The following is a 25000-nucleotide window of genomic DNA, read 5'->3' on the forward strand; positions in this document are numbered from 1 at the left end:
AGTAGAGTACCAGAAGCGAAGGTCACAAAAGATAACAGGGTACGTTGGTGGTTGGTTTTGTTCAACTGAGTTGTTCTGTAATTCTGTAACCTAAGTGAGTCCTCTGTGTACTACAACCTGACAGACAAAGCGAGCACTTATGTGGAGAATACATAGCAATCTAATAGCTGTGCTGGTGCATTCTCTTCAGTGAGCTAACATTTATTTCATTTCTGTGGTAAACACTATTTTCTCTACATTCCTTCCCTGCCTGCCTTTCCCATATAGTTTGCCGCAGAGGAAAGCGATAATAGTTTTGGTTTTTCAGTGTATTTCACCATATGTTTGTCATTTTAATTCCATCTACCGTAAGTTTTTCTACTATATATTAAAAATAGCACTGTGTACATATGTTGCCCATGTGTTAGAGTTTTGTATGTGCTTGTTTTTACTGTAAACCTTTGACAGAAGTAGGGAGTCGTTCAAGGTCATTTTGGAATATAGGTATCATACACTATAGTACTGACCTCAAAAATATCTTCTTGATGAGGGTAGTATTCATGAGAAGCCTTCACAGGAGGACCTTTGGCATGCTTACTGCCCTACTTTCAAATTAATCCCATGTCAGTATGACTGGTTCTGTGGATGCTTTTTATTCCTTTAGAGTACATAATTAGTTTTGATAAAACCATTCAGAATACCAAAGGTGCAGAGAGGAAAGCTAGAGGCTTTTCTTTACAGGAAGGTATTCTATTTCTGTAATGGATCTGTGTATAAACAGTCACCAGCCGACTTCGGGAGTCATCCTAGGCACTAATTTTATTGAAAATATAGTTCTGTGTTGTTCTAGCATATAGTACTTCTAGTCAGATTTAAATACAGTACGTTTTATTTGCTGGAAAATAACTGATCCATCTGTAACGTTTCTTTACAGTTATTTATACATCTTTGTACCCTCGTAGTTTCTCGGCAGGAAAGAGCAAGATCTTTTTATTCAGCACCTGAGTGTAGCTATATGTAATGTATTCAAATGTGTACCAGTGTTACTTCAAAAAAACAGAACCAAATGACATGGCAAGAATCGCTGAGGCAGCTGTTGTACAAAATTTAAAGCTATCTCTGTCAAATTCTTTCAGTGACATCAGAATCTTTACGAGTCACTGCAGCACTGTTCTCAGAGCAAATTTCTGTGTGGGCCTAATTACAACAAGACTTTTGCTTTTCTGATGCAAGTAAATCACTATGTTCTAACAGGTTGAGCCTTTCCACCCCAAACTCCATTTCATTTTCCTTTTAAAACTCTGGTCTTCTAGCTGAAAACCCAATCCATTAACCCAGCAAACCAGACAGGATGTCTAACTGTTTTTTTAAACTTTGAAAAATCATTTATTTTCAGAAGCCCAACGTTAGTGAAAAACATACCTACCAGCTTAGGCTACGGAGCAGCTCTTAATGCAAGCTTGCAGGTAAAAAATACTAAATTCTTCTTTCCTTCCACACACTGATTATGTTCTCATGTGTCACATATTTAATTTCCTGTTATACTTTGGCACAGAATTACCTATTTTTATGTTTATGTGGTCCTTATGGTCATTCAATATAGTTGGGTTTCTCATCGAGTAAGTTGTATTACCTAGCTCTGCAAGAAATGCTAAGTTCTTATCCATGCTACTTTTGATGTGAAGAAGCAAGAAGGACACCCTGTGGCAAAATCTGGAACACTCAGTTTTGCTGCAAATGTTAGATTGATAGAAGCTTTCGCAAATGCATGTGGATATGCATTAATATTTATCCAAGCTGTCATAAATGATTTCACATCATAGTGTTGGGGAACATGGTGCTCATGGCAAAAACTTTAAACTTTAATTATAATATATAATTTTTATGCAGAAGAGGCAAATGTCAGGACTTCTTTATTTTGAGTTAAGTTCTGGTCATTTTTTTAAGTATAGCAGCTGCCTACATTATAAAGGAGCCATACATTGTGTAAAAGGGCGTAAGGGTTAAGTGTAATTCAAAGTCAAAAAATGATGTAAAACTAGAAAGTGCTATGAATATTGGAACATAGTTAATAATGGAAAATAATGAAGCTTATATAAGAGAAATAGTAAACTGCAAATAGAGATACTATTATATTCAGAATGTGAACATAATTGTAAAATGCACAAAATTCTTCTGACCACCTCTACAGCTAAACAAAATGAGCTGCTTTATGCATGTACACTCATACGTGTATGAAGTGATTTGCATATCTGTGGAGTAATGGTTTTATTTTTACTCTTCATTTTGCTAGGCTGCCCTGGCAGAGAGTAGTTTACCATTGCTTAGTAACCCAGGATTGATAAATAACGCATCCAGTGGCTTACTGCAGGCAGTCCATGAAGATCTCAATGGTTCGCTGGATCACATTGACAGTAATGGAAACAGCAGTCCGGGCTGCTCTCCTCAGCCTCACATGTAAGTGCAGTTAGCATCCTCTTGAGAAAAAATGCCTTAGTCTAAGACGTAATATTACTCAAAAGTATTTTGAAACACAGCATGTGAAACATCCGGAACCATATGTTTGAAACTAAACATGTATATTAAACAATGTAAACAGATGACTCTTCATTTACTTTGTAGTAAGATTGGTTTAAGCTTTTTTTTTTCTTTTTTTTAAAAAAAAACCTCTTCAACTTGCTTGCAAGCACTGAATATAATGGAAGGCTGATTTCTGGTCATTTTCACAACCTTGTTTCTAAGGTATAGTCAGAATATTCATGTTGGAATTAGTTGTAATTTTAACTATGAGTCCCTAAACCATTTATGAACTGTAGTAGAGAAATTGCCCATTTATATAAACCGTAAAATGCAAAGTTTAACTGTTGCCCACAGTTTACTTAGAAGCCAGTAAAGTGTAACTTTTTGCCTGTCGTATAAATCAGTGTAATTACATATTCAAGTTTAATTACTGGTGCGTCTGTATTGGCAAGGTTTATATGTTATATTTTATGCAAGACTACGATTCCTATTAATATTTAGCAGCTAACTATATCATTAATTACTCTAAAATCTTTCCCCTACCATCTTTTTAATGGAGCTGAGAGAGTGGAAGTATTAAAAATTGATGTATTGTGGATTTCAGAAATGTGTCTGAAGCTTTAGAAATGCCTGGCCTTAATCAGTGGTGTCAAACGTGGCAGTTTCTTGTTTACTAAATAGTAAAACATGTATCTTGGAGGTATTGTTTCCCAGGTTATTTATATAATAATTAGCAGTGTGATATCTGAGTAGGCTTAAATCTAAGTTAACTGTAGGATGATTTCTAATATGTATATACAATTACGATCTCTTTTTTCCATGTTTAAAATAGCTGACCTGACTTGCCTTTTTTCATTCAATTTTCTCGTTCACATTTTTAATATTTATTTTAGTTTCTAGAGTGGGTTATTTAGTACTAACAGTAATTGAGACCAAACTCCCATTTTACTTATGCTCTTGTGTGTGGAGAATCTATTTTGATCTGAGATTTTTGTCAAGGAAGTATTTTGCCAAGTTTCTTCTTTTGTTTGGCGTGCTAATAGATCTATGATCGCATAGAAATGTTTATTGTCACACATTTAATTGTTTTATTGCACATTTATTCTACTTGCCTTTGAAAATAATACACTGTGAACATTCATGTATTTTATCAGGTTCCAAACCATTACTTTTTCAAAATGGAAAAATTTGTCTTTTGGAAGTGTCTTTAGATGTATTAAATAATACAAAAGAAGTAATAAAATTTGAAGTAGAAAGAACATGAATATATGCTCTTGAGAGTAACACTACTCTAAAACAAGTAAAGTGAGCAATCAGACAAAAGTTTTTATATCCCATGCTTTATGCTATCAACCATGCAGTGGGTAGCTTGAGGCCTTTTACTTTTAGCAGTTCTCCTGAGTATGCTAATGCTCTCTTCCTGTATAAAATGCCAAGACAATAAAACTTTAAAGAGCAAACAAGAGTTAGATCATGTGTGTTAAAAACAGCTACTTTACAGAAAAGAATGACACTTGCTATTAAAGTTGTTCTGTTAGTGTTTGGCAGATCTGTTTACATATCCTGTGTACTGTCTGCCAATCTGCTGGATAAACTGAGAATGTCTGTGCATGTGATTATGTAGATATGGCTACATTTATAGCTGTGTTTATGGCTAAAATACAGTATATCATAGCAATTCTTGCCTGTAAAAAAAGGCAAATAACGTGAGTCACACTCAAGATTCAGCCTTCCTCTCTCATTTCAATGGTATGTCATTTGTCAAAATACACAATTTCAGGACTTGCTATGGTGACTGTTTTGAAACTTGTCACTACATGTTGCTCAGTTCTTGATGGACCGAAGAAACAAAATGTAAATGGAGTGAGATACCACTGGAGAAGGAGGTTATATTCATTCATCTCTCGCACCAAACTTAGTGCAAGATGCTTCTGTGAGACCATGAGCTGTCAACCCAAAGGCACAGGCAATGACTGGTTACCTGCTCACTTGTGAAATTTTTGCCTTTCCCCTGTCAAGGGAGCCAAGAATGTGAAAAAGGGAGTGAATGCAATCTGCAAGAAAAATCAAGAAATGCAGAGGTTGTGCAGGCAGCAGATGACCAGGGAAAAAGGGAGGCCTCCTCTTTGCCTCTGTGATCACATTGACTAGGGCCTCTCATTTTTGTTAAAGAGCATTGCTTAAGAAAATGACGGAAGAACATAGGGAAAGAATGGCAGAAGTAAAATAAGTAATGAATGTGGCAAACAATGAAGAGATTTTAAATTTTACATAACCTACACAAATTATGTAATCCTAGGGTTTTCTTAAATACAAAAAAATAGATTATACACTAGAAGAAAGTATACTTCACTGCCACAAGCATTCACTTACTTGTAGATTCCTGAGAAGGTTCACTCAGGAAGCCTGGGTATAGAGCAGTGTTCTTGGTGGAGGTCATAATTACTGCGCTAACCTATAAAGTATGCGGCTTTATTAATCTCCAAGTAAATTAAACCTCCGTCTTCTGATTCCCAGGCAAGTGTACTAGCCACAACACCAGGAATATGCCGAGCAATTACATTGCCTGCCATCTTGAAGCTGGCACATAGCCAGGAGCACTGGAGCGTACTATCAGGAAAAGAGGCAAGAGGTTGTGTGCAATTTAGAGATCAGAGCATTCAGATAGGAAGGGGCAGACTTTGGAATCTAGACAAGCTTCCAGGGAGAGACATTTGTTTGGTATTACAGCATCAGCAGGAAATGCAAAAAGAAGTCCCAGTGATGGTGTCAAAGCAAAGCATCTCAGTTAGGCATTTGGTTGTTAGAATCGCAATGAATATTATTTTATCAGATAAATATTTGATAGCAGAACTTTCTTGTTTGGAACAGTCACATTAATTTTTTTTTGCTTAAGTTAATCTTTTTATAAACATAAGGAAAATTGTTTGTGTGTGTGTGCAGTAGTCACTATTTCTGTGCATTAAGCATGAGACCATTGTCAGAGAAATTGTTTTCTATTATTGTAATACCTTAGCTACTCCGTGCCAGAAAGTGGGGAAATAATTCCAGTCTTTGGATTTGAACTTGGTGCTTCATATCTGGTTTTCAAAACAGGCTAGTAAGAACAGTTAAAGTTATCAACTTATCCATCTGTGGACAGGTATCTAACACAGGTGGATCAGTCAGCCTACTTAGAAGATGGTCTGTGTTCATTGACTAGAGAAAGAGGGATAGGTATATAACTTCAAGTACATGGTACATTATACATTAACATTTAAATGCTTGATAGGTGCCATGAGTCCCAGCCAGTGCATTCAGGGCAGTGGCACTTTAAAAGCTTTACAGTTTTTGCCTTGGATAATGATTTATAATCTGCTCTATTTCTTACACTTCTTGAACACTTAAAAGTACAGCACTAAGTTTTACATGATCATTATAACCATAGCCTGGTAGTTGGGATATATCTTATGTTAATAATTAAGCAAAGCATGTGAAACTTTATGGTGCATGCCCTCCCAGTTTCCATTCCCAGTCTGATGAAGGATTGTAATACCATGATCTGATATACAGCACATCACTGGTGGGATCTCAAATGCTAGGTTAACTTTCTGTGTAACAGCAGTATTAAATCCAAATTTTGTCTTTGACTGGTTTTCAAATCTGATTCCTGGTAGGTAGAAATGGGCAGTAAGTGCTCACTTGCTATAAATCTTCACTGACAAAATGTGTTACTTATAGTGGGTATGTATATTGTGTTCAAAATTCCATTTTCCTCTAATATTAGTTGTCAATAATCAATGTCAGACAGTTCTCATTTCATTCAAATTGATACTTAAGACTCTGTTTCCTCCTTTATTTTTTGAGCATGGACTACTTCTCAAAAAATTATTATAGCTGATAATCAACAGGTTTCATAGTGACAAACACAGTAAAATGAATTTTTTTATGCAGAAAATCATTATTTCCATAGAATTAGATGCTACTAATCTTGCTAACAATTGTATATGGATGCAGTTAGATGCTCCACAGTACACATTTTTGGGGTGTAGCTGTAGACTTCTGAAGTCAAAAAAAAAACCACAAAACCCATGCGCATCTGAAGAAGTACAAGTAAAGCTTCATGCTTGAGGAAAACTTTAGAAAAACTTCTATCATTTTAGAATAAGTTTTATCACCTCTGAAGAAACAACAACATTGGGCAAGGCATGGAATGGTACTTAAGGATGATACTGACACTTCATACATTAGTGCTAACACAACTTCTTTTTAACCTGCATGTCATAGCCATATACTGCTGGAGAATTTTGAAGGGACCAAACTCTTGAAAATGCAACAGAGGCAGGAAAAATAATAGCATGAAGTTGATTTCATTATGATCCTGAGGTTCATGTAAAACCTAAATTTATTATCTCTAAAGGAACTGGAAGTCAGTTCTCGCTCTTGGGGATGTAATATCAGGGATGGAAATCAAGTTCAACTGTTTTTCTAGTACTTGAGCATTTTTACTAGATTGATCCCACTTAATTGATTATTGTAACTGGCATGGACTAGGCTGTTCACAAGAAGACTTAGTACATCTCTTGTCCACATGTTCATATTTTGGCCAATGCATCATGCAAAATGCCATTTTACTTCATTGTATAAGCCGGGGGGCGGGGGGGGGGAGGTAAAATTTTAGTCTGCGAAGCTGTTGATAGCAGTTGAGGAAAGAAAAATAAATAAAGCTCAGAAAATTGTAGACTGAGAAAATGTAGTCTTGACATAGGAAACAATAGGATGATTATGCCATTCTGTTAAAACTCACTGCAGGTCATTAAATAAGGAGTGGGAGGAGTTAGAAAAGGAGATAGAGAAAGCAAATATCCTACTGGTGAGGTTTTGTTGAACGAGGCTGTCACTGTATAGAGTGAAGGCAATGCAACTCATTTGTTATTTGTTATTTTCTCAGTTGACTTATGAAAATAATCGTGTTCCTTACAACAAATCCAGAATTCTGGAGATAATGGGCGGCATGCTAATTTATAGTATTTTAATTGATAATTGTTTTTTAAAAGTACAATGAAAACAAAATATTTTTTGGAGAGTCACCACTTAAAAAAGGTGAATTCCTACATACTTGTTTTGTGAATGACTCTTTGTGTTCAGCTATTGTAATATACTACTCCATAAGGAATTGATTGAAACCAAATTTCAAGACACATGACCTATAAAGCTTTTTCTAGAAAATGTTGTGTTAGCTTGTTGTGCAAAAGAATAACTTTTGTCAAAATAAACAAGAGTAAGAGTCAATCTGCAATGAATTAGAAAAATGAGCTTATCCAGTGTAGTCCTTCGTCTTCAATTCTGTCTGTGAAAAGGTGAGTTCCAACCATCTGTGGTTTGAGTCACCTTTTCCTTTGTATTCTGCTATGATTCCCAACCCTACTTCTTTACCTTTTTCACTCTTGCCCTGACTGTATCATTTTTCTCTGCAGTTCTATCTGCATAATCATCAAACTTGTTATTTTTTTTCAAACTTTTTTATCTTTAAATTTTATTCCCAGAGGCAAATATGATTATTCTGCTCTAAGATCATTTACTTTTGAGGTGCTTCAGTTTGAAAGCATTCCATTGTCAGGTCGTTCCCATATCTGATTATCCCAGTCCCCCACTGTTAAGCTTTCACACCACTTACAGTAGGTTACCTATCATTCCAGTTTTAATCCCTTTCATTCCCTTGTTTCTTTAACTTCATAATGTTCCAATCCCCTATCTTTCCTTCTTTCTTTTTTTTTTTTTTTTTTTTTTTTGTTATCATTGCATTGTCCCATTTCATGATCTCTTTGCATTTACCTTGGAGGCTTGTCTGTTCTAGGAGACTGCTATGATCCAAGTCTCTTGTTCATTGTCTAGGACTTGACATAGTGTATAAGAAAATAAACTCTTGAAACACACCAATTAACAGGGATGTAACAAGCATTATTAAATAGGTGAGAAGCATGTAATCGAGTGAATGAGTGCGGTAGCAATTGCAGTATTTCTGGGTATCCTTGTTCATCAAAAATGTTTCACTTAACCACATGATATTTTAATGCCTGTATAATTTAATTTCACACGTTTTTATTCATAAATCTAACTTAAGGAAGATAATAGGCAAAGAGACTTTGTGACAATGATTTTATTTTTATATGAAAAGAGGAATAGCTAGGAAACATAGGCTCTTAAAGGTTATAGCTTTTGTCTGAGCATATTCCCATGAAAGAAGCTCTATTGTGAGAATATGCAGTGAAATAATTTTAGCTTTGCCTAGCACCACAAAGCATCTGAAAGTGACAGGCAAGTCTAGCAATCCAACACTTTATCATACTATTTTCTCACTATTTACAGTTTTGCCTTTACTGATGGTACAAATCAAATCTTTTGAGTTATGACTGTGCCTCCCTACTTCTGTACAGAGCCACACACGTTGGCAATAACAGAAAAATAAGCAATGGTGTTTAGATTGTATTTTTCAGCACTTCCCATTGACATAACTTTTCACTCAAATATTCCCTAAATGTTTATATGCTCCTTTTTAAATTATTTTGCATACCTTTACTTTTCAGTCCATTTGTCCTCCTACATTTTGCCTCTGCTCATCAAATCTCTTATCTTTCAAGACTGATATTGCAGTCCTTTATCATTTCCTCTTTATCTTCTTAAATGTTACATGTCTTTCTTTGGATCAGAAGTTGCCATTTGTTCTTTATGTCTTTTTTAGCCCCAGTTGTTGCACTTCTGCAGTACATTCCCAATGCTCTTGACAAAAAGATCACTCTAGAGATATAGTGCCTTCAGCTGAAAAGTGTCTGATCCCCATAGCATGGCTTGTAGAAGTTGGTAGGCTCCTGAGGGGTTACACGGAATCTTTTTGGAAGCTGTCTTGCTGAAAACTTTGTGGTACTGCTGTCATGAATTCTCAATGTATGGGCAAGGCATTTATGCTTTTCACATAACAGCTTTTTTATAAGAAAAGGCAGCATCTTAAATATTGTTAGAGATGTTGAAAATGTATTTGAAATTATGCAACTAAATCTCCCTGAGATGTGATCATGTAAGTCTTAAATTGGTTCACAGGAGTCTACTGTTGTACAACCTGAGCGCTTAGATAATAACGCTATTTACAGTGTATTTCTAAAATTGTGTGTATAATTATGAATTTTGATAATTGCATTTGGATTTTAAACTAACATTATAAGCCAAAAGTTTGGAAAGTGGACTCTCTAGTTACTTTTTTTGTAAATATAGTCATCCAAAATGTGTATTTGCATTTACATATGTAAATGATTAAATAAAAAACAGACAGTCATATCCACTTGGTATTGTTTATACCAGTAGTTTAAGTTATGATGCATAAATCCAAGCAAAGATTCATTAAAAAAATATAGGACATCATGCTGAGGAAGTGTTATTATTTGATTATTATTTAGTCTTTAGAATTTGTAGAAAAAACTAGGTTCTTCACACATTTTAAATGACTAAAAATTTCACTGCAGTTTTTTGTAAAGGATTTATGGAAAGGCTTCATCTCAGTGTGAAACCCCACATGCAGGTCACATTAAAATAATCAAAACTCGATATGACTAAAGAAGTGATTATACCTGGTAAAGTCCATATAGAGAAGCAGTGTTCACAATCTTCTGGCAAAATACAGTGAGGAAAATATGCTCTTGGCATCTAACAACAGTCTGTGATTTAGAACAGTGCTGGGAATGCATATGTGTAATACAGACCTTGATGTAGTCTCTGTTAGGCTTATAACTGCAGATATTCTGGTTGTTTTCTCCAACTAAACAACAACGTATATCTTAAAAGAAGCTGAACAAATCCAGCAGCCTTCTCCTTTGTGTGGATTTACCAAGTTCATTTGTTCCACTGTACCCATTAATGTAGTTTTAAAGATGTTGCAGAGCCTTTGTATGGTCATGGCCTCTTGCTAACTGTTTTCAAAGACTTCCACAAGCTTCTTGTTGAGATGGATAAGGGGAAATGTTTCTTTCATGCAATATTATGCTGTGATGGTAGTACTCTGGGTAATTAGGGACTTCCCCCAACCTGATTTTTATTTTTCTTTGTTTCCCCTCCTTTTCTTCATTCCTTGCAAATTTGACATTATCAGACATCACAGCTGAAAAAATGCTCTCTAAGCTTTTATCTCCCGTTGTTCTAAAAACATAGGAAATAAGAGTCGTGTTGTGGGCAACTGCCATAAAATTCTTCTCCTAGTCCATCTCAAATTTGAAAGCTATTACTGGACTTCAGTCCTTTGATCATATGCTGGATTCCATTTGCCAAGCTAAATATATTCCAGTTTAGTTTCACTGCCATGTGTTCTAACTTACTCAGTTTTTCTTACTTTTTCGTCTTTGCACCTCAGATGTGTTGTAGACAGCACACATTGAACTTTGAATCTTCATTTAATAGACCAGACAGGCTCTTTCTGATGCAGCAGACTGACTATTCTCCTCATCTTTCTAGTAGCTTTCCCATAAAACTACTCAATTTGGGTTTATTTTCACATGCAGGTGTTAGCAGTGGGTTTTTTTAATTATTCCAGATGTAGTAAATATAATATTTAGGTTTTCTGTCTGTTCTTACGGGGAAAGACTTATTTTAGACACTGTGGAAAAATGGGAGGCATGATTAGTACTCACATATTGTTAACAATTTGGTGAAATGTCCTGAGAAAACATAGAATGAATTTGAAGCATTAGAGGTAAGAACAGTTGTTGGTATAAATACAAGATTGTCATGACTGGATAGTCAGTGATTCTTAAGACTCTAGGAAATGTTGCAGGTCACCAACTGAATGTGCACTGACAAAGGTATGTGGTTGGGAAGGCATATTTAACAGGAATGTTGTACATAAAAAAGTAACATCTATCCTTCACCTCGTTCTTCTGATTGGTCTTTTCTGAAAACTGGTGGAAAATATTAGGTTTGTTGAGAAGAGAGGAACCGAGTGGGGAAATTATTACAGTCTTCAGAACGCTGTGAAGAAAAGATGGGAATGAACTTGTCCATTGGGAATGGGGCAAGAAATAATTAATTGGTATTTCAGCAAGTGCTGATATGTGTACCAGTGCAGAGACTGTAGAACTATTGATACTGGAGTTTCCTAAGAGCAAATTTGAAGTCATCAAAAGTGGTTTAATGATCCTACTTTTTGGTAGCGAAGGAGGACAAAAAGAATATATGATATCTTGAGGTCCCTACCAAGCCTGTTTACTTCAATTCTTATGATAAATCTGGAAAAAGTAAGATTTTTTCATATATGCTGTGCCTTACTAGAGGGTAGCTGAGGTTCATTTAATTTGTAATCTGGAACAGCTGTCATAGCTAAATATCTTTAAGCACTTTTGGTTTTAAGATTGAATGAACAAACCTTGGACTTACAGAAAAACATATAGTAGGCATAAGATTCAACTAATGTGAGAAATGTCAGCTCGGGCAGTGCAAACAGTCCTACACAGGTCAGTTTGACCTATTTGTCCCTGTTGAGTGTGAAATGCAGTTCTGCTTGTTAAGTGCTCCCATCAATTATTTGGCTAAAAACATACTGAAGGGCTGACCATTCTCTAGGTTTGTTCTAGCAGGCAAAATTAGTCATCGCTTCACATCCAAGCTCTTAAACATTGAGAAAGTAAAATAAAAGATCAGTGTTCCAAGGAATTTGGAAAGGAGGTATTTTGGTGGCATCTTGCTGAAAATTTTGAGGCATACCCATCAAGCATATGTATCAATCAACATTTTCAGTGAAGACTGTTCCAGAAGAAAAAACGTACCGTGCCCAGGTGTAAGTATAATGCTATTTAATCCCTTGCTGCTGCATTAGAACAAAAGGTTTAGGTGACACTGTGGAAAAATGTTGATGATTCACTTATCAAAACTCACAAAAGTGTGCTGGAAGCATTAGTAAAAGTGAGTTTGTTCCACACTATCTGATGTCAGGGGTGGGAATTCTAGTAAGAGTCATTAGAACCAGAAAATCTATGTTAAAGTCATCTTCTTAATCAGAACCTCATTCTTACAAGTTTTGATCTTGCAAGGGATAATTGTGCATAAGTTCTGAGCCTCATTCGCTATTTAAATAAAACATATTGTTTATATGTTGGTTTTCTGGAAAGATCCTTTCTTTGTCTACGGTTCAAAGATTTCATCTGATTATTTTTGTAATAATTATTATTAGGGTTTATAGCTGATAGTTTATCAATGCAGATAGGGTATCCATATATAACTTATTGGCATTTTTTGCCAAGTTTAATAAAAAATAAACAGCAAAACATGAAGACCTAGTCAATTTAATTCTCAGTTTCATAACAGAAGAAAAAAATCTATGTATTTTCATTATGCGTGTTTGATCAAATATATCTTTTTTTCTTGAATGGAAATTAAATTGTCGTGTGGGTATCAATAAATCTGTCAATTTATTCTCTAGAAATTTCTCTATACAAAGCTAATTTCTTTGTATAAAGCTAAAAGGAAGAGGACTTATTTGATTGAGGTTTTTTTAGTATTGTCAATATTTTTTTAACTCAGACTCATTATCTTTTGCATATTTTCCTTTTCGTTCTGATTTGCCACCAATGTCTATTTTCAAGCTTTACTTAAAATAGTTTTAGTTGTCCCTAATTTAAAGTTTGTATCTTGATGTGCTTGGGCAGGGCCAAACTGATAGGGCAAGAAGCAGCAAACATAATCTCCAGCCACTTTAGGAAGAGATGCATTGGTGCATTCTGTACACAAAGTCATAGCTAAACTGCAAAGTTTCTATGCTATAGGAAGGAAAAAGGAGACCTTTCCTTCTGACAGCATGAATTAATGGCTGGTTGGCTTTTGTGGTGTAATGGTCAATGTCTGTTAAAACATTTTCTTGTAGAGTAATGGCAGATGGCAGTGTTATTGAATGCTTACATATTTTAATCTTATTACAGTATTTAATAAATTAGGAACCACAACTCATTAGCTGTGTAGCTTACTAAGGATTTAAAAAAACTGTTCTTTAGCAGTAGCTCTGTGGCTTTTTATCATTAGAAGAAATTAATACTGGGTTAATGTAGTGATAAAATGGTCATAAATATGCCATATCAAACTGGATGACCCTTAAGTAAGGGTAAGGTGAAGTGTGAAAGTTTGGAGTATTTGATATTTTCCTTATTTCCATATTTCTAGGTTATCTCTTTTACTTGTATCTCCAAGCCACTATTCCTGTTGACTTCAATCATAGTTAAATTAAATAATTTCAAAGTACTCCTATAATTTTAAATGGTTCTTCCTACAGATATGTTTACCATCCCATAAGTCACTTTGCTGTTCTTTTCTGGATTCTGCTATATTGTTTTTGAGATGAGCGAGTCATAGCTAAAAGGTAGTTAAGTATATACTAGTTGAAGTGAGGACCTACTATAAATACATAAACATGTTTTATATCATTGTCGCTGTCATTATTCTCTCGTAATTAGTCTAATGTACTCCTTTTTGACTTCTTCAGCAGAGGCACCATTGGACGATTCATAATGCCATATATTTCCCAACTGGTTATAGTAGATAGATGTACAAGTTTGGGTAGTTTATTTTCTTTCTTTTACTTGTCAACAGTAATTGATCTGCTATGGATAGTCAGCTTTGTAAATTTTCACAGTTAACTTTATATGTGACTAATCTAAATATATTGGATTGTTACCTCTGTTTATACGTTCTTCTGGAGTATTCGTAATTATATTTAAAGTAGAAATCAAATGTGGGATATTACAGAATTTTCACTGTTAGCCTCCTTCCAGGTTGTGCAATACTCTTTTTTTCCTTCATCTAACTGTTTTTATTATTGGCAAAACTTACAGGTAATTTACACATGAATTAGATTTTTGAAGTTTCTTATTTGCAAATTAAAATACATCAGATCTCCTTATTTGTTCTTGCATTACTCTTACAAGCCTTGTAGAGCAAGTTAAATTAGTGGTGTTATATCTATTTGTTATTCCACATCATTTGTCTAGTAGAAAAATATATTATTCACTATGTATGTCACCTTTGGTTATTCCTCCTTCTCCCCAAGTATTCTGTCAGATCCACTGCATATTTCACTTACATCTTCTGCAATGAGTAAACTTTGCAAGTGAAATCTTGGCCCTAATGAATGGGGTTGTTTTTTCCTGTTAATAGAGGTGCGATGTCTTAGTATTTTCCGCTATCCATATTCACATAAAATCCATAACACAGGTAAAATCACCTGTTCTTTTCTTCTGGGATTTTTGGCATTAAACTGTCTTCCTAATCCTTTGTACCTCCTTTTCAGACACCCTGTATTGTCTATGACATATTCTTCTCTTTAAAATAGCACCATGTGTTCACTTAGATATATGTGTACTCTGACATGTTCATGCTAGATCTTCATATCCAATTAATATTTTTTTCTTGCCTTATACTCTGGTCTTCCATTTGCAATACCTGAGTGTTCTCCAGTTTCTCCTGGGACACAAGAATATTTTGGGACCTATCCTGTTTAACACCTTTATTGATGGATGTCCTGGAGGATGGACCTCTTTCTCATCTGGTTTACAGATGACATTAAGTTAGGGAGAGTGATCGGTATGTGTAAGGGTAGGACAGCCGTTCAGAGGACCTATATGAACTGGAGGACTGGCCCAAGAGGAACCTCATGAAATGCCACTGAAGAAGAACAATCCCCTTGCAATGATGCACATGAGGATGTCCTAGCGTGCATTTATACGAATGCATGCACCGTGAAGGAATAAGCAGGAGGAGCTGGAAACCTTGGTCAAGTCCCAAAGATACAACGCTATTGGCATTAGTGAAACTTGGTGGGATGAGTCCTGTGACTGGTGTGCCATGATGGATGGTTACAGGCTCTCCAGGAGAGCAGGACAGGGCAGGCGAGGTGGAATGGTGGCATTGTACGTAGCAGAAGAGCTAGAATGCATGGAGCTTGCAGTTGGCAATGGCAGAGTTGAGAGCCTGTGGGGAAGGATTAAGGGACAGACAATTAAAATGAATGTCATTGTGGGAGTCCACTACAGGCTGCTCAGCCAGGACAACACTGAGGGGTTATCCTTTAAGGAACTAAGGGATGCCTCCAAGTCATCTGCCCTTGTCCTTGTGGGGGACTTCAGTTTCCCAGGGTCAAATCCACTGGGAGTACCACACAACTAGTACAGATAGACCCAGAAGATTCCTGAGCATTCTGGGTGGTAATTTCATGGCACAGGTGCTGAGGGAACTGACCAGGAAAGGTGCCTTCCTTGATTTGTTGCTGGTTAACAGAGAGATTCTCCTGGGTGAAGTGGCAATTGGAGGCTGCTTTGGTCACAGCAACTACAAAGCAGTCAAGTTTAACATCTGTGGTAACAGGAGGAAAGCAGACAGCAAGACCTCAACTCTGGATACAAGGAAAGCAGACTTCGGGTTGCTCAGGGAACTGCTTAATAAGGTCCCCTGAGAAAAAGCTTTTGAAGGTGCTGGGGTCCATTGGTGCTGGTCACTTTTTAAGTACCACTTAAGAGCACAGGACTGGGCAATTCTGAAATGCCAGAAGTGGAGCAGGTGAGGCAGAAGGCCAGCCTGGGTGAGCAGGGATCTTCTAGTCAAACAGAGGCATAAAAGGAAGGTGTATGGCCAGTGGGAACAAGGACAGGTGACACAGGAGGGCTACAGGGGTGCTGTTTGCCACTGTAGGGCAGAAATTTGTGTGGCCAAAGCTCAATTAGAATTGAAGCTGGCGTAAAAAATAAAAAGGGCTTTTTAAAATACATTATTAACAAAAGGCAGGCCAGAAATATCATTGGCTCATTACTTGATGAGCATGGACACCTCTTAAATAGGGATATAGAGAAAGCAGAGACATTTAATGCTTTTTTTTCCTCTCTCTTCAATACTGATGATAGGCTTTTCCCCCCTTTCCCCCAGAGCCCTGGGCTAGAGGATGAAGGAACCTTATAACCCTCACTTCTCAGCACTCTTTAGACCACAACCGGAATGCTGGATACGGTTTTGGCACCTTGAGTATGTAAAATAGAGCAGTAAACTGGATTGAGTTCAGAAAAAGGCCACCACGATGGTCAGAAAAAGACATGGTTGTCCTGTGAGGAGAAAGGAGCTGAGCTTCATCGGCCTGGAGAAGAGATGGCTTTGGTGAGACCTGACACTCAGCGTCTACAGAGAGACTAGGAATGGGGGCAGGCTGAGACACAGTCAGCGTAAGTTTCAAATGAGATATTCAAACTAGGCATAAAGAGAACTCTTTTCTAATGAAGTCAGTCAGGCAGTGAATGGGGCAGTTGCCAAGAAGTTGTATAGTTCACTACCTTGGAGGTTTTCAAAACCCAACTGGGTAAACCTCTGAGCAACCTGGTCTGACCTTGTAGCTGTGCCTTTGGGCGGGAGATTGACCTAGATGTCTCCTGATGCTTCTTTGACCTGAATTATCGTGTGATCCTAGAGTGTGTTTCCATAAAGGCAAAATGAGAGAGTGAGCAGAAGCAACCAAGCTCAATGAGAATGATGCTCTGAATTTTGTTTTATAGATACCAGCAAACTGGTATCAGGTACTTGCTGGGAGGATGAATCTTACAAGTAGCAACAACTAAGTTTATGTATTTTTAAGGTATCACAAAAGAGAAGCTGTGTTTGCAAGACCAGTTTTGTACAGTTGGTAATGACGGAATTTGTGATTTTCTTTTTTTTATTTTCCCCAGAGGGACTCACCTACGTTTTTATCTTAAAATAATTGAAGGGAAGGCATAAAGAACACAAGTTTCTTTCACAGTGACTGATAAAATTATATCAACATCTATTATAAATAGGAAAGCAAGTCTCTAGTCTTGGAGGTTGTAAAGGCAGTAATAGATTTACACAAACTCATTCTTACTTGCTGTGCCAGAAGCATTTTGTGACTATTGATCATTAATTCCATCTTATACCATCTCCTCTAGTGATGAACTAAAGAAGACAAACTTTAGTGGCCTAATTAATTATTCCAGTGCACTCTTATCTCCTGTCAGAGTCTGCAGCCATGCCTGCCAGCTCGGGCTGTTGCCTCTGCTTTTCATCACCAAGTCAGTGCAACTCCCAGCTCCAGCACAAGAAACTTGAAATCCTTAGTGATGGATAAGATGATAGATACAAAGAAAGTGTATTTTGAAGGCCTTTTTTGTGCTTCAGTGTTGTGTTTGAGAGAAGAAAAGGTTGGTACTTCCCTTTTTTTCTCAACATGGCTCTTGAAGGGCCCAGGGTGGAAAGGTGTAATTTGAATGTGACAGATTGACAAAGCATATCCAGAAACAACCCCAACTCTTCTATAGGCACCACATTTCCAGCGTTCTTCCACTAGGATGTTGTAGCTTCAATCCGTCTTTAGTGAAATAAGGTAGCACACCTTCAGCTGCGTGACAAGGATATGTGACAATAAGACCTTCCTCCCTTTCTTGCTTGAAGCTAGAGATTTGCATATAGGCATTATTTTATGTAGAAATAATAGTACTTCTCTAGTGTTTCAGTATATGTGATAAATACATCGGGGAAGTGATTCATGATGTTCAAGGAAAAATAATAATGGATTCTGTGACAGTTGTAGCATTACTGAATTTGTATTTAATTACTCATCTAATGCACTTTCTTCCCTTTCTCAATATTTGGATTAGTATCTCCCTAAATGGCTGTACATAATCATGTCAATAAACAGTTCTACTTAAGACAAATAATAAACTTTTTATAATAGCATGACATTGTAAGGAGACAAAGTAATAGAATTAGATACATTGAAAATACTGTGGGATTTGAGGATTTGTCTCCATTTGCCTACCAAAGCATAAATGTGAAAATTTTAGATGCAAAACAATGGATTGGAAAGAAGAGCTTTTCTTTTTAAACAGCTGTAGAATATCCTACAGACCTAAAGCTGTACTGACAAGATGAGGTGCGGCTATACAACTATTATAGCTGTAATATACTCATTATCATTTTACCAAATAATATTTGGTGAAAAATACTTTTATAGAAAAGTCTGATGAAAGTCACAGCTTTAGCAATAGTAGGTCAGGTAAAAAAAAAAGTTGTAAATAACGTTAAACTAGGAAAGTATTTTATATAATGTTAGATGTTAACACGGGAAGGTCTCTAGAAAGCCAAGATGCTTCAGATAAAAATAAAGATTAAAAATGTTCTTCAAATACTAAAACACAGAAATGTACAGAATAAATTGATCTGGTGTTAGTATTCATTCTTCTTTAGCAGCTTACCTTGTTGACTTGGACAGAAAGATTTTCAGACTTCCATAGTTTGAAGAATTCTTTAGATGTTTATCTTTTTAATATCTTCTCCCAAAGTATACACGGAACACTGAGTAGCTGAATCAAAATTCCCCTTGTAGTTCAAGATACCCACAGCAGGATTTGCTGCTGATGTCGGTAATAAGTAAAAATGTAAATAAAAATTGCAAGTGTATAATGTAAAGTTACACTGGTATTGTGGAAGTATATCAATGATATTGTGTAACACAAATATAAAATGTTCTGTTTTGTTCTCTTCATATAGTGAAGCATAGTCAATGTAATGGAAGTAAAGATAGTGGAGAAATAGTACAATTGGAAAAATATCTGCAGACTAACCAATTGGTTTTGAACATGTAATGTTTCTGGGTTTAAGGCTGTCCTTAGAATTGAGGACAGATTTTTTTTTTTTAACTTCTAAAAATCTTTATAATTTCAACAGCCAAGCAAAATCTTAAAAGTAATAATCAACATAGGTTGTCATACCACATATGGCTTAGAAATTTTTCAGTCCCAAAGATTCCCCTAGGAAAACTTTCTCCAGCTGAGTTCCAGAAAATTTGTCATCTTTATATACTTCTACATGAAGTCACTAGGAAAGCTAGTGAGTCAATAATATCAAAATTAAAGTCTCGTAGAAAATGAGCCTGGAAGGAACTTCAAGACATGATCTGATTTATTGCTCTTTATGCCATTGAATACCAAAGTAAGAAACTCCCTAGTGTTACTAAATGCCTGAGTCACCATAGCAATACAAAATACTTTTAGCTGCAACCCAGCAAAAAAAATCACCCTTTCATGATTTTAAACTGATTATTGGAGCTCTATGTGGAATAGAAATGCACTGTAAGATCTTAAAAAACTGCATGACTTGCTGCAGTCCATGTGCTTGGCTATAAAGCTCACAGTAAGCACATTACGTCTGGCTTTGTATTGAAGAGGTGGTGGCTGTTGAAAGACAAAAGCTGCCCAGGTCAAGGTATTTTCAGTGCCAGTCACTGACTTAACTGTCTGAGAGACGGTTCTCTCTCTATCATGATGTTCCACGGCACTTCCCTTTAAATTATGTTAGAAGAAAATTAAAGATGTTGGGTGGATACGAGCGACGACGTTTTAGAAATGGGAAATGAACTAATTCTTTTTTTCCTTCCATAGAATTAGATAAAAGAAATATAGGGAAACTTAAATTGTTAAATTTCTAATTTGGAAGAATGGAAGTGCTCAGGGTTTCTGTAGTAACTCAGTGCTGGTCATAAAAGGCATTGTCTGACTTTATATAGTTTCCAAAGAAAAATTGTATTTTCTATTTAAAGCCTAGAATGAGCACTATTTCTAGTAACTAAATCCAAACCTTGTTTATTGTAATTATTTATATTTTGTTGTCTTGCGTTCTCACTGCTGTTTTGTTGAATTCAGTATCCCCTTACATTAAAGCTGATGTGACATGAAACCTCGGTAGAAAACATGCTATTCATAATTGAGAATATTGTACCAAGTATCTTTTTTCCTTGTTGACACCAGCTCAACTCAATTTAATTAAGAAATCATGTACTTGGTTATAGGATCTGGTTGTTTTCTTCTGAGCAACAACATGCGTTCTAATGTTTAAGAGTTGAATGTAGCACTTGTTTTGTTGCTGTTGCCTGGGTTTTAGTAGGATTTTAGTAGCTATTAAACTAAACAAGTTTTCCCAAGGAAGGATCAGGCTAATCTTGTGCAAAACTCAAAAGGCACATTCATCTTGTATCAAACAAGTAATTGTAGGCTTTGAGAAGTTGGCTTCATCTCTAAATATTTGGAAGTTACTTCATACATTCCTTCCAAGTATATATATGAGTATATATTTATCTCTCTTGGCTGCCTGTCCTGTTATCTTTCTTTTTCCTTTGAAGCCTCAAAGCTCTTCTCCAGCAGCCTACGAACAGTGTTCATGAGGTCTCTGTAAGGGTCCAGCAACTGTCTCCCGGCACCTGGCATTTGTTCCGGTTAATTTTCGTAAGTGATGATGCCTTTAAGGATATAGTATATGTCTGAGAACATGAGAATATGAAGTTGTAGCTTGCCAGTTGCAGGAGAGAGAAAAATATCTGTGTAAAGCTGTAAAGCATTTGGAAGAGTGAATGTTTCAGGCAGCCACCAAGACAGCTCTAGAACAAATCTCTGTGAGACACCTCTTCATGGCTGACTATGCGCAGCAACAACCGTATATGGTGGTGGAGACTGCTGATTGCCTCTGTTCCCAGTTGCCCAGGGCTGAGAAGGATCCTGGGGTGGTCAGATGTTGTGCCTGTAATTTCTCAGACACCCCTTAAAGAAAAGAGAACAAAAAAACAACCTGGCTCTCAGGGTTCCCCGTGTAGACTTGTCCCTGCAAAGATGCAGCTGTGTAGAGTTGTCCCACGGAGAATTTGCTGTGGAGAGTTGCCTTTTTCCCTACAGAGACAGAGGAACTTCATGTTCTGTGATCTTTGAGCAAGGAAGAAGTAGTACATTGAGATGGGCAGGCAGATCTGCAAGTTATTAGAATCTTTCTTTTATATTACAAAAGTCTCTCACAGAGTTTCATTTTGAAAGTGCTGGGGCACACGAAACATTTTCTTTTATAACAGTAGATCCACCGACTGTAAAGAAGGTGATCCATGGAATTATGTTCATTTGGTTATATCTTTACCAAAAAGTTCTTTGAAATAATTTAGCATTGCTATATTTTATTTTTGCTACTGCTGCAGGCTTCTCCTTACCTTCTATTTGTACACTGCAGTGTTAGTTCTAAGCATCGGTAGAAGCATCGTTTGCCAGCACCTGCTTAATAGGAGACAGCCATATTGATGAGGATATTTGGACATGATGTCATAACGACACTTGTTAAGATATTACTTCATCGTCCCTTTATTCTACCCAAGAGTTAGCAGTGACTGAACTCACTTCTCACAGATGTGAGTCAAACCTCTTCATAAAAGCCCACGAGGATAGGGACTCCAAGGCTTTCCAAGCAACCTGATCTAGCGCTTACTGTCTGTACTAACTTTTAACTCCAGAATCTGACCTGTCAGTCTTTTTATAACCAAAGACATACTTTCTTCATATAACAGTTTATTCTAAACCACTGCCTGAATTTTCTTAAGTCATCACATATATGAAATCTCGTAATCTTCACCAATATGCTTACATTATCTCCCGTTTTGTTAATTTCTGTGGAGTTCTATCTTCTATGTCACCAATAAAAACATACTGTCTAGTTCTGAACCTGGGACTGGTCCATCAAGGAACCAAACTAATCTTTATTAAAATACAGATTCCATTTATGTATTAGATAAGTTTTGATCAGAAGTCAGAAATCACTAATCTGTAACCTGATGTTAGGATTTATCTGAGTAGAATGGTTATTAATATTTCTTCAGAATTTATGTTTAAAGACTCAGCACTTCACATGGGAATTTGCCCTTAGTACACTGCTCCAATTGTATAACCCAATAGTACTGTAGAATTTTGCAAAGAAATACATTTAAGTACATATCTGTCTATTGAAACACACACACACATAAATATTTTCATATTACTTACATACAAATACCAGTCTTGATATTTTGCTTTCTATGTACAATAAATATCTTGGAATATTTTATACTATGTTGAAAGTCTTCAAGATAAGACTATATTGAGCAATTTAAAAGATGAGTGTACACATCCTGTTTTGCTTATGGAAAAGATAAAAAGGCGTTTGCTTTTCATATGTGTTCTGTTTAGTTGCTTCCTCCTCAGAACATACATAAACCACCATAAATGTAAGATCCCTTACATCTCTAACCAACATGTGTCGATTTTGCTTTTCAACCTGTGATTTCAAAATTAAACTCTCGGGTTGAGAGAAACCAAGAGTTTATTTCAAAAAATAAGTTTTCGGGTTGAGTTGCAAGAGCCTATGACTTATTCCTTGTGCTTATACTCGCAGGAAGAGTTGTTTGTATGGCAGTGTTTTCTACGAGCTCTTAAGCTGCTGGCAGAAAAGCCTGTGAAATTTATTTTTCTGTGGACAGCTGAAGTACTTGATTTAGGTCTTGATTTACTCTTGATCTGGAAGACAGTATAGTTGACACAAATGGAAGTTTCCTGTCCTGATTAGTCTTCTAAGCTGTTAATTCTTCCAAAGATTAGTCGTCAATATAGTCTTTTAGCTGTCCTTGCAAAAATAAGAGGTCCTCAATACTAAAAAATTTCAGTGCAAGAGGAACTAGTATCTTGACGTGTAATGCATTTTTAATGGATATTTCTTCTTATCTTCCCCATTTGTATGGTGGGTACAGTGGCTCCACTCTAACCACAGAAATGTAATAAGAACAATGTGGACACTTCCCCTAAAGGAACTGGACTCATTTGGTAATAAAAAAAAAAATGTACTCAGAATTTTTTAAGCATGGAAAGGAAAGAATAGCAATTAACCATATAATGGTTCTAGTTGGAAGGGACCTTTACAGGTCATTTAGTCCAGCCTCCATGCCATGGACAGGGATATCCTTCATTAGATCAGGTTTATCCAACCTAACTTTGAACACTTCCAATGCTGGGGTTTCCACAACTTCTCTGGGCAACCTCTTCCAGTCTCTCACAACCCTCATTATAAAACATTTCTTCCTTTGTGCCCAGTCTAAACCTACCTTCCTCAAGTTTCAAAATGTCGCCCCTTGTTCTGTCACTACAGGCCTTAATAAAAATTCTCCATCTTTTTTATAAGCCCCCTTTAAGTACTGAAAGGCTACACTAAGGCCTTCTCTTCTCCAGGCTGAACAATCCTGTCTCCCTCAGCCTTTCTTCACAAGAGGAGGTGTTCCAGCCCTCCAACCATTTTTGTAGCCCTCCTCTGGACCTGCTCCAATAGGTCCATGTCTGGCTTGGGCTCCAGAGTTGGGTGCAATACTCCAGGTAGGATCTCATGAGAGCAGAGCAGAGAGGGAGAATCATCTCTCTCAGCCTTTTGGACGCATTACTTTTTATGCAGGTCAGGGTATGATTTGCTTTCTGGGTGGTGGGTGCATATTGCTGGCTCATGTCCCATTTTTCATCCACCAGTATCCCCAGGTTCTTCTCTGCAGGGCTGCTCTCAATCCCTTCACTCTTCTTTTTGTATTGATACTGGGTAGTACCCTGACCCAGGTGCAGGATCTCATGCTTAGCCTTATTAAACTTCATGAGTTTCATGTGGGACCACTCCTTGGGCATGTCAGGGTTCCTCTGGATGACATCCCTTCTATCCAGTGGATCAACTGGACCACTCAGCTTGTTGTCGCATGCAAGCTTGCTGTGGGTGCACTCAACCCCACTGACTCAATCTCAAGGACAATCCCATGTCATTGATGAAGATACTAAATGGAGTTGGTCCCAGTACAGACCCTTGAGGGACACCACAGATGAAGGAATATGCTAGGTATACTGGTGCATAAAATGTGACTGGGAGCAACATAGGGGACAAAATATTGTAATAGTAGTGTTACAGCCTCTGGAAGCAATTAACATGGCATTATATCATGATTAAAAATACTGAAGATTTCCATTAAAAACTTAGTGACTTAAAATTCTGAAGAAAATTTCTGAAATTTGAAGCTGAAATGAAGCTCGGAAGTTCTTTTCAGCACTTGAAAATGAAAAAAAAGATACTAAGTAGAAAACCTGATCTTATCAGGGGTCCATTAAATGTCAAGGCACACAATTACTTGTATTACCTTAAAAAGGGATGAATGGGTTTTCTCTCTCTTTCAGAAGACAATGTTCAAACGTTTTTCAGTGATAAAAGTAATTTCAAAATGACCTCACATTCCTTTACAACATATCTCCCATACAAATAAGAACAAATATAGTTAAATTTAGATGGAGGCTGAAGCACCTCGTTGCTTGTGGGTCCTAATAGTTGTATTCAAGTTCAGTAAGGTCTATGCTGAGGTAGATACGGTGTGACCTCAGCTCACCCTGGGGTATTCCGAACCTCAAGTGTCTGCTAGCAATATTGCAATAGTGAGACATAAGAGATTAGGCTCAATTTCCATTTTTAATCTTTATGGCAGGGTTAACTTTGCAAGGAAAATCAAGCAGTATGTCTTGTTCTTTATTATTTTATCAATTACTGTGTAGCAGCATGTTGGATGCTAACCCAGATAGTAATCCGGTAATCCTCGGATAGTAATTTTTATTTTGTATTCGAGCTGTAAGGAAGTCATGTTGTAGCT

At 36.6% G+C, this 25000-nt stretch overlaps 1 protein-coding gene across 14 annotated transcripts in view; it reads left to right on the forward strand.

The window, feature by feature from the left end:
- Positions 1 to 25000, forward strand: part of FOXP2 (forkhead box P2) — a 417066-nt gene that overhangs the window by 383886 nt on the left and 8180 nt on the right. For all 14 annotated transcript variants that reach the window (XM_054072236.1, XM_054072282.1, XM_054072226.1 and 11 more), the window contains 3 exons: positions 1 to 39; positions 1376 to 1445; positions 2273 to 2436. The exon at positions 1 to 39 is cut by the window's left edge and continues 83 nt beyond it. In XM_054072236.1, the coding sequence (XP_053928211.1) occupies positions 1 to 39; positions 1376 to 1445; positions 2273 to 2436 (273 nt within the window). The remainder of the gene's footprint in view (positions 40 to 1375; positions 1446 to 2272; positions 2437 to 25000) is intronic.

The sequence above is a fragment of the Cuculus canorus genome, chromosome 1, assembly GCF_017976375.1.
Source record: "Cuculus canorus isolate bCucCan1 chromosome 1, bCucCan1.pri, whole genome shotgun sequence".
Taxonomy (NCBI): Eukaryota; Metazoa; Chordata; class Aves; order Cuculiformes; family Cuculidae; genus Cuculus; species Cuculus canorus.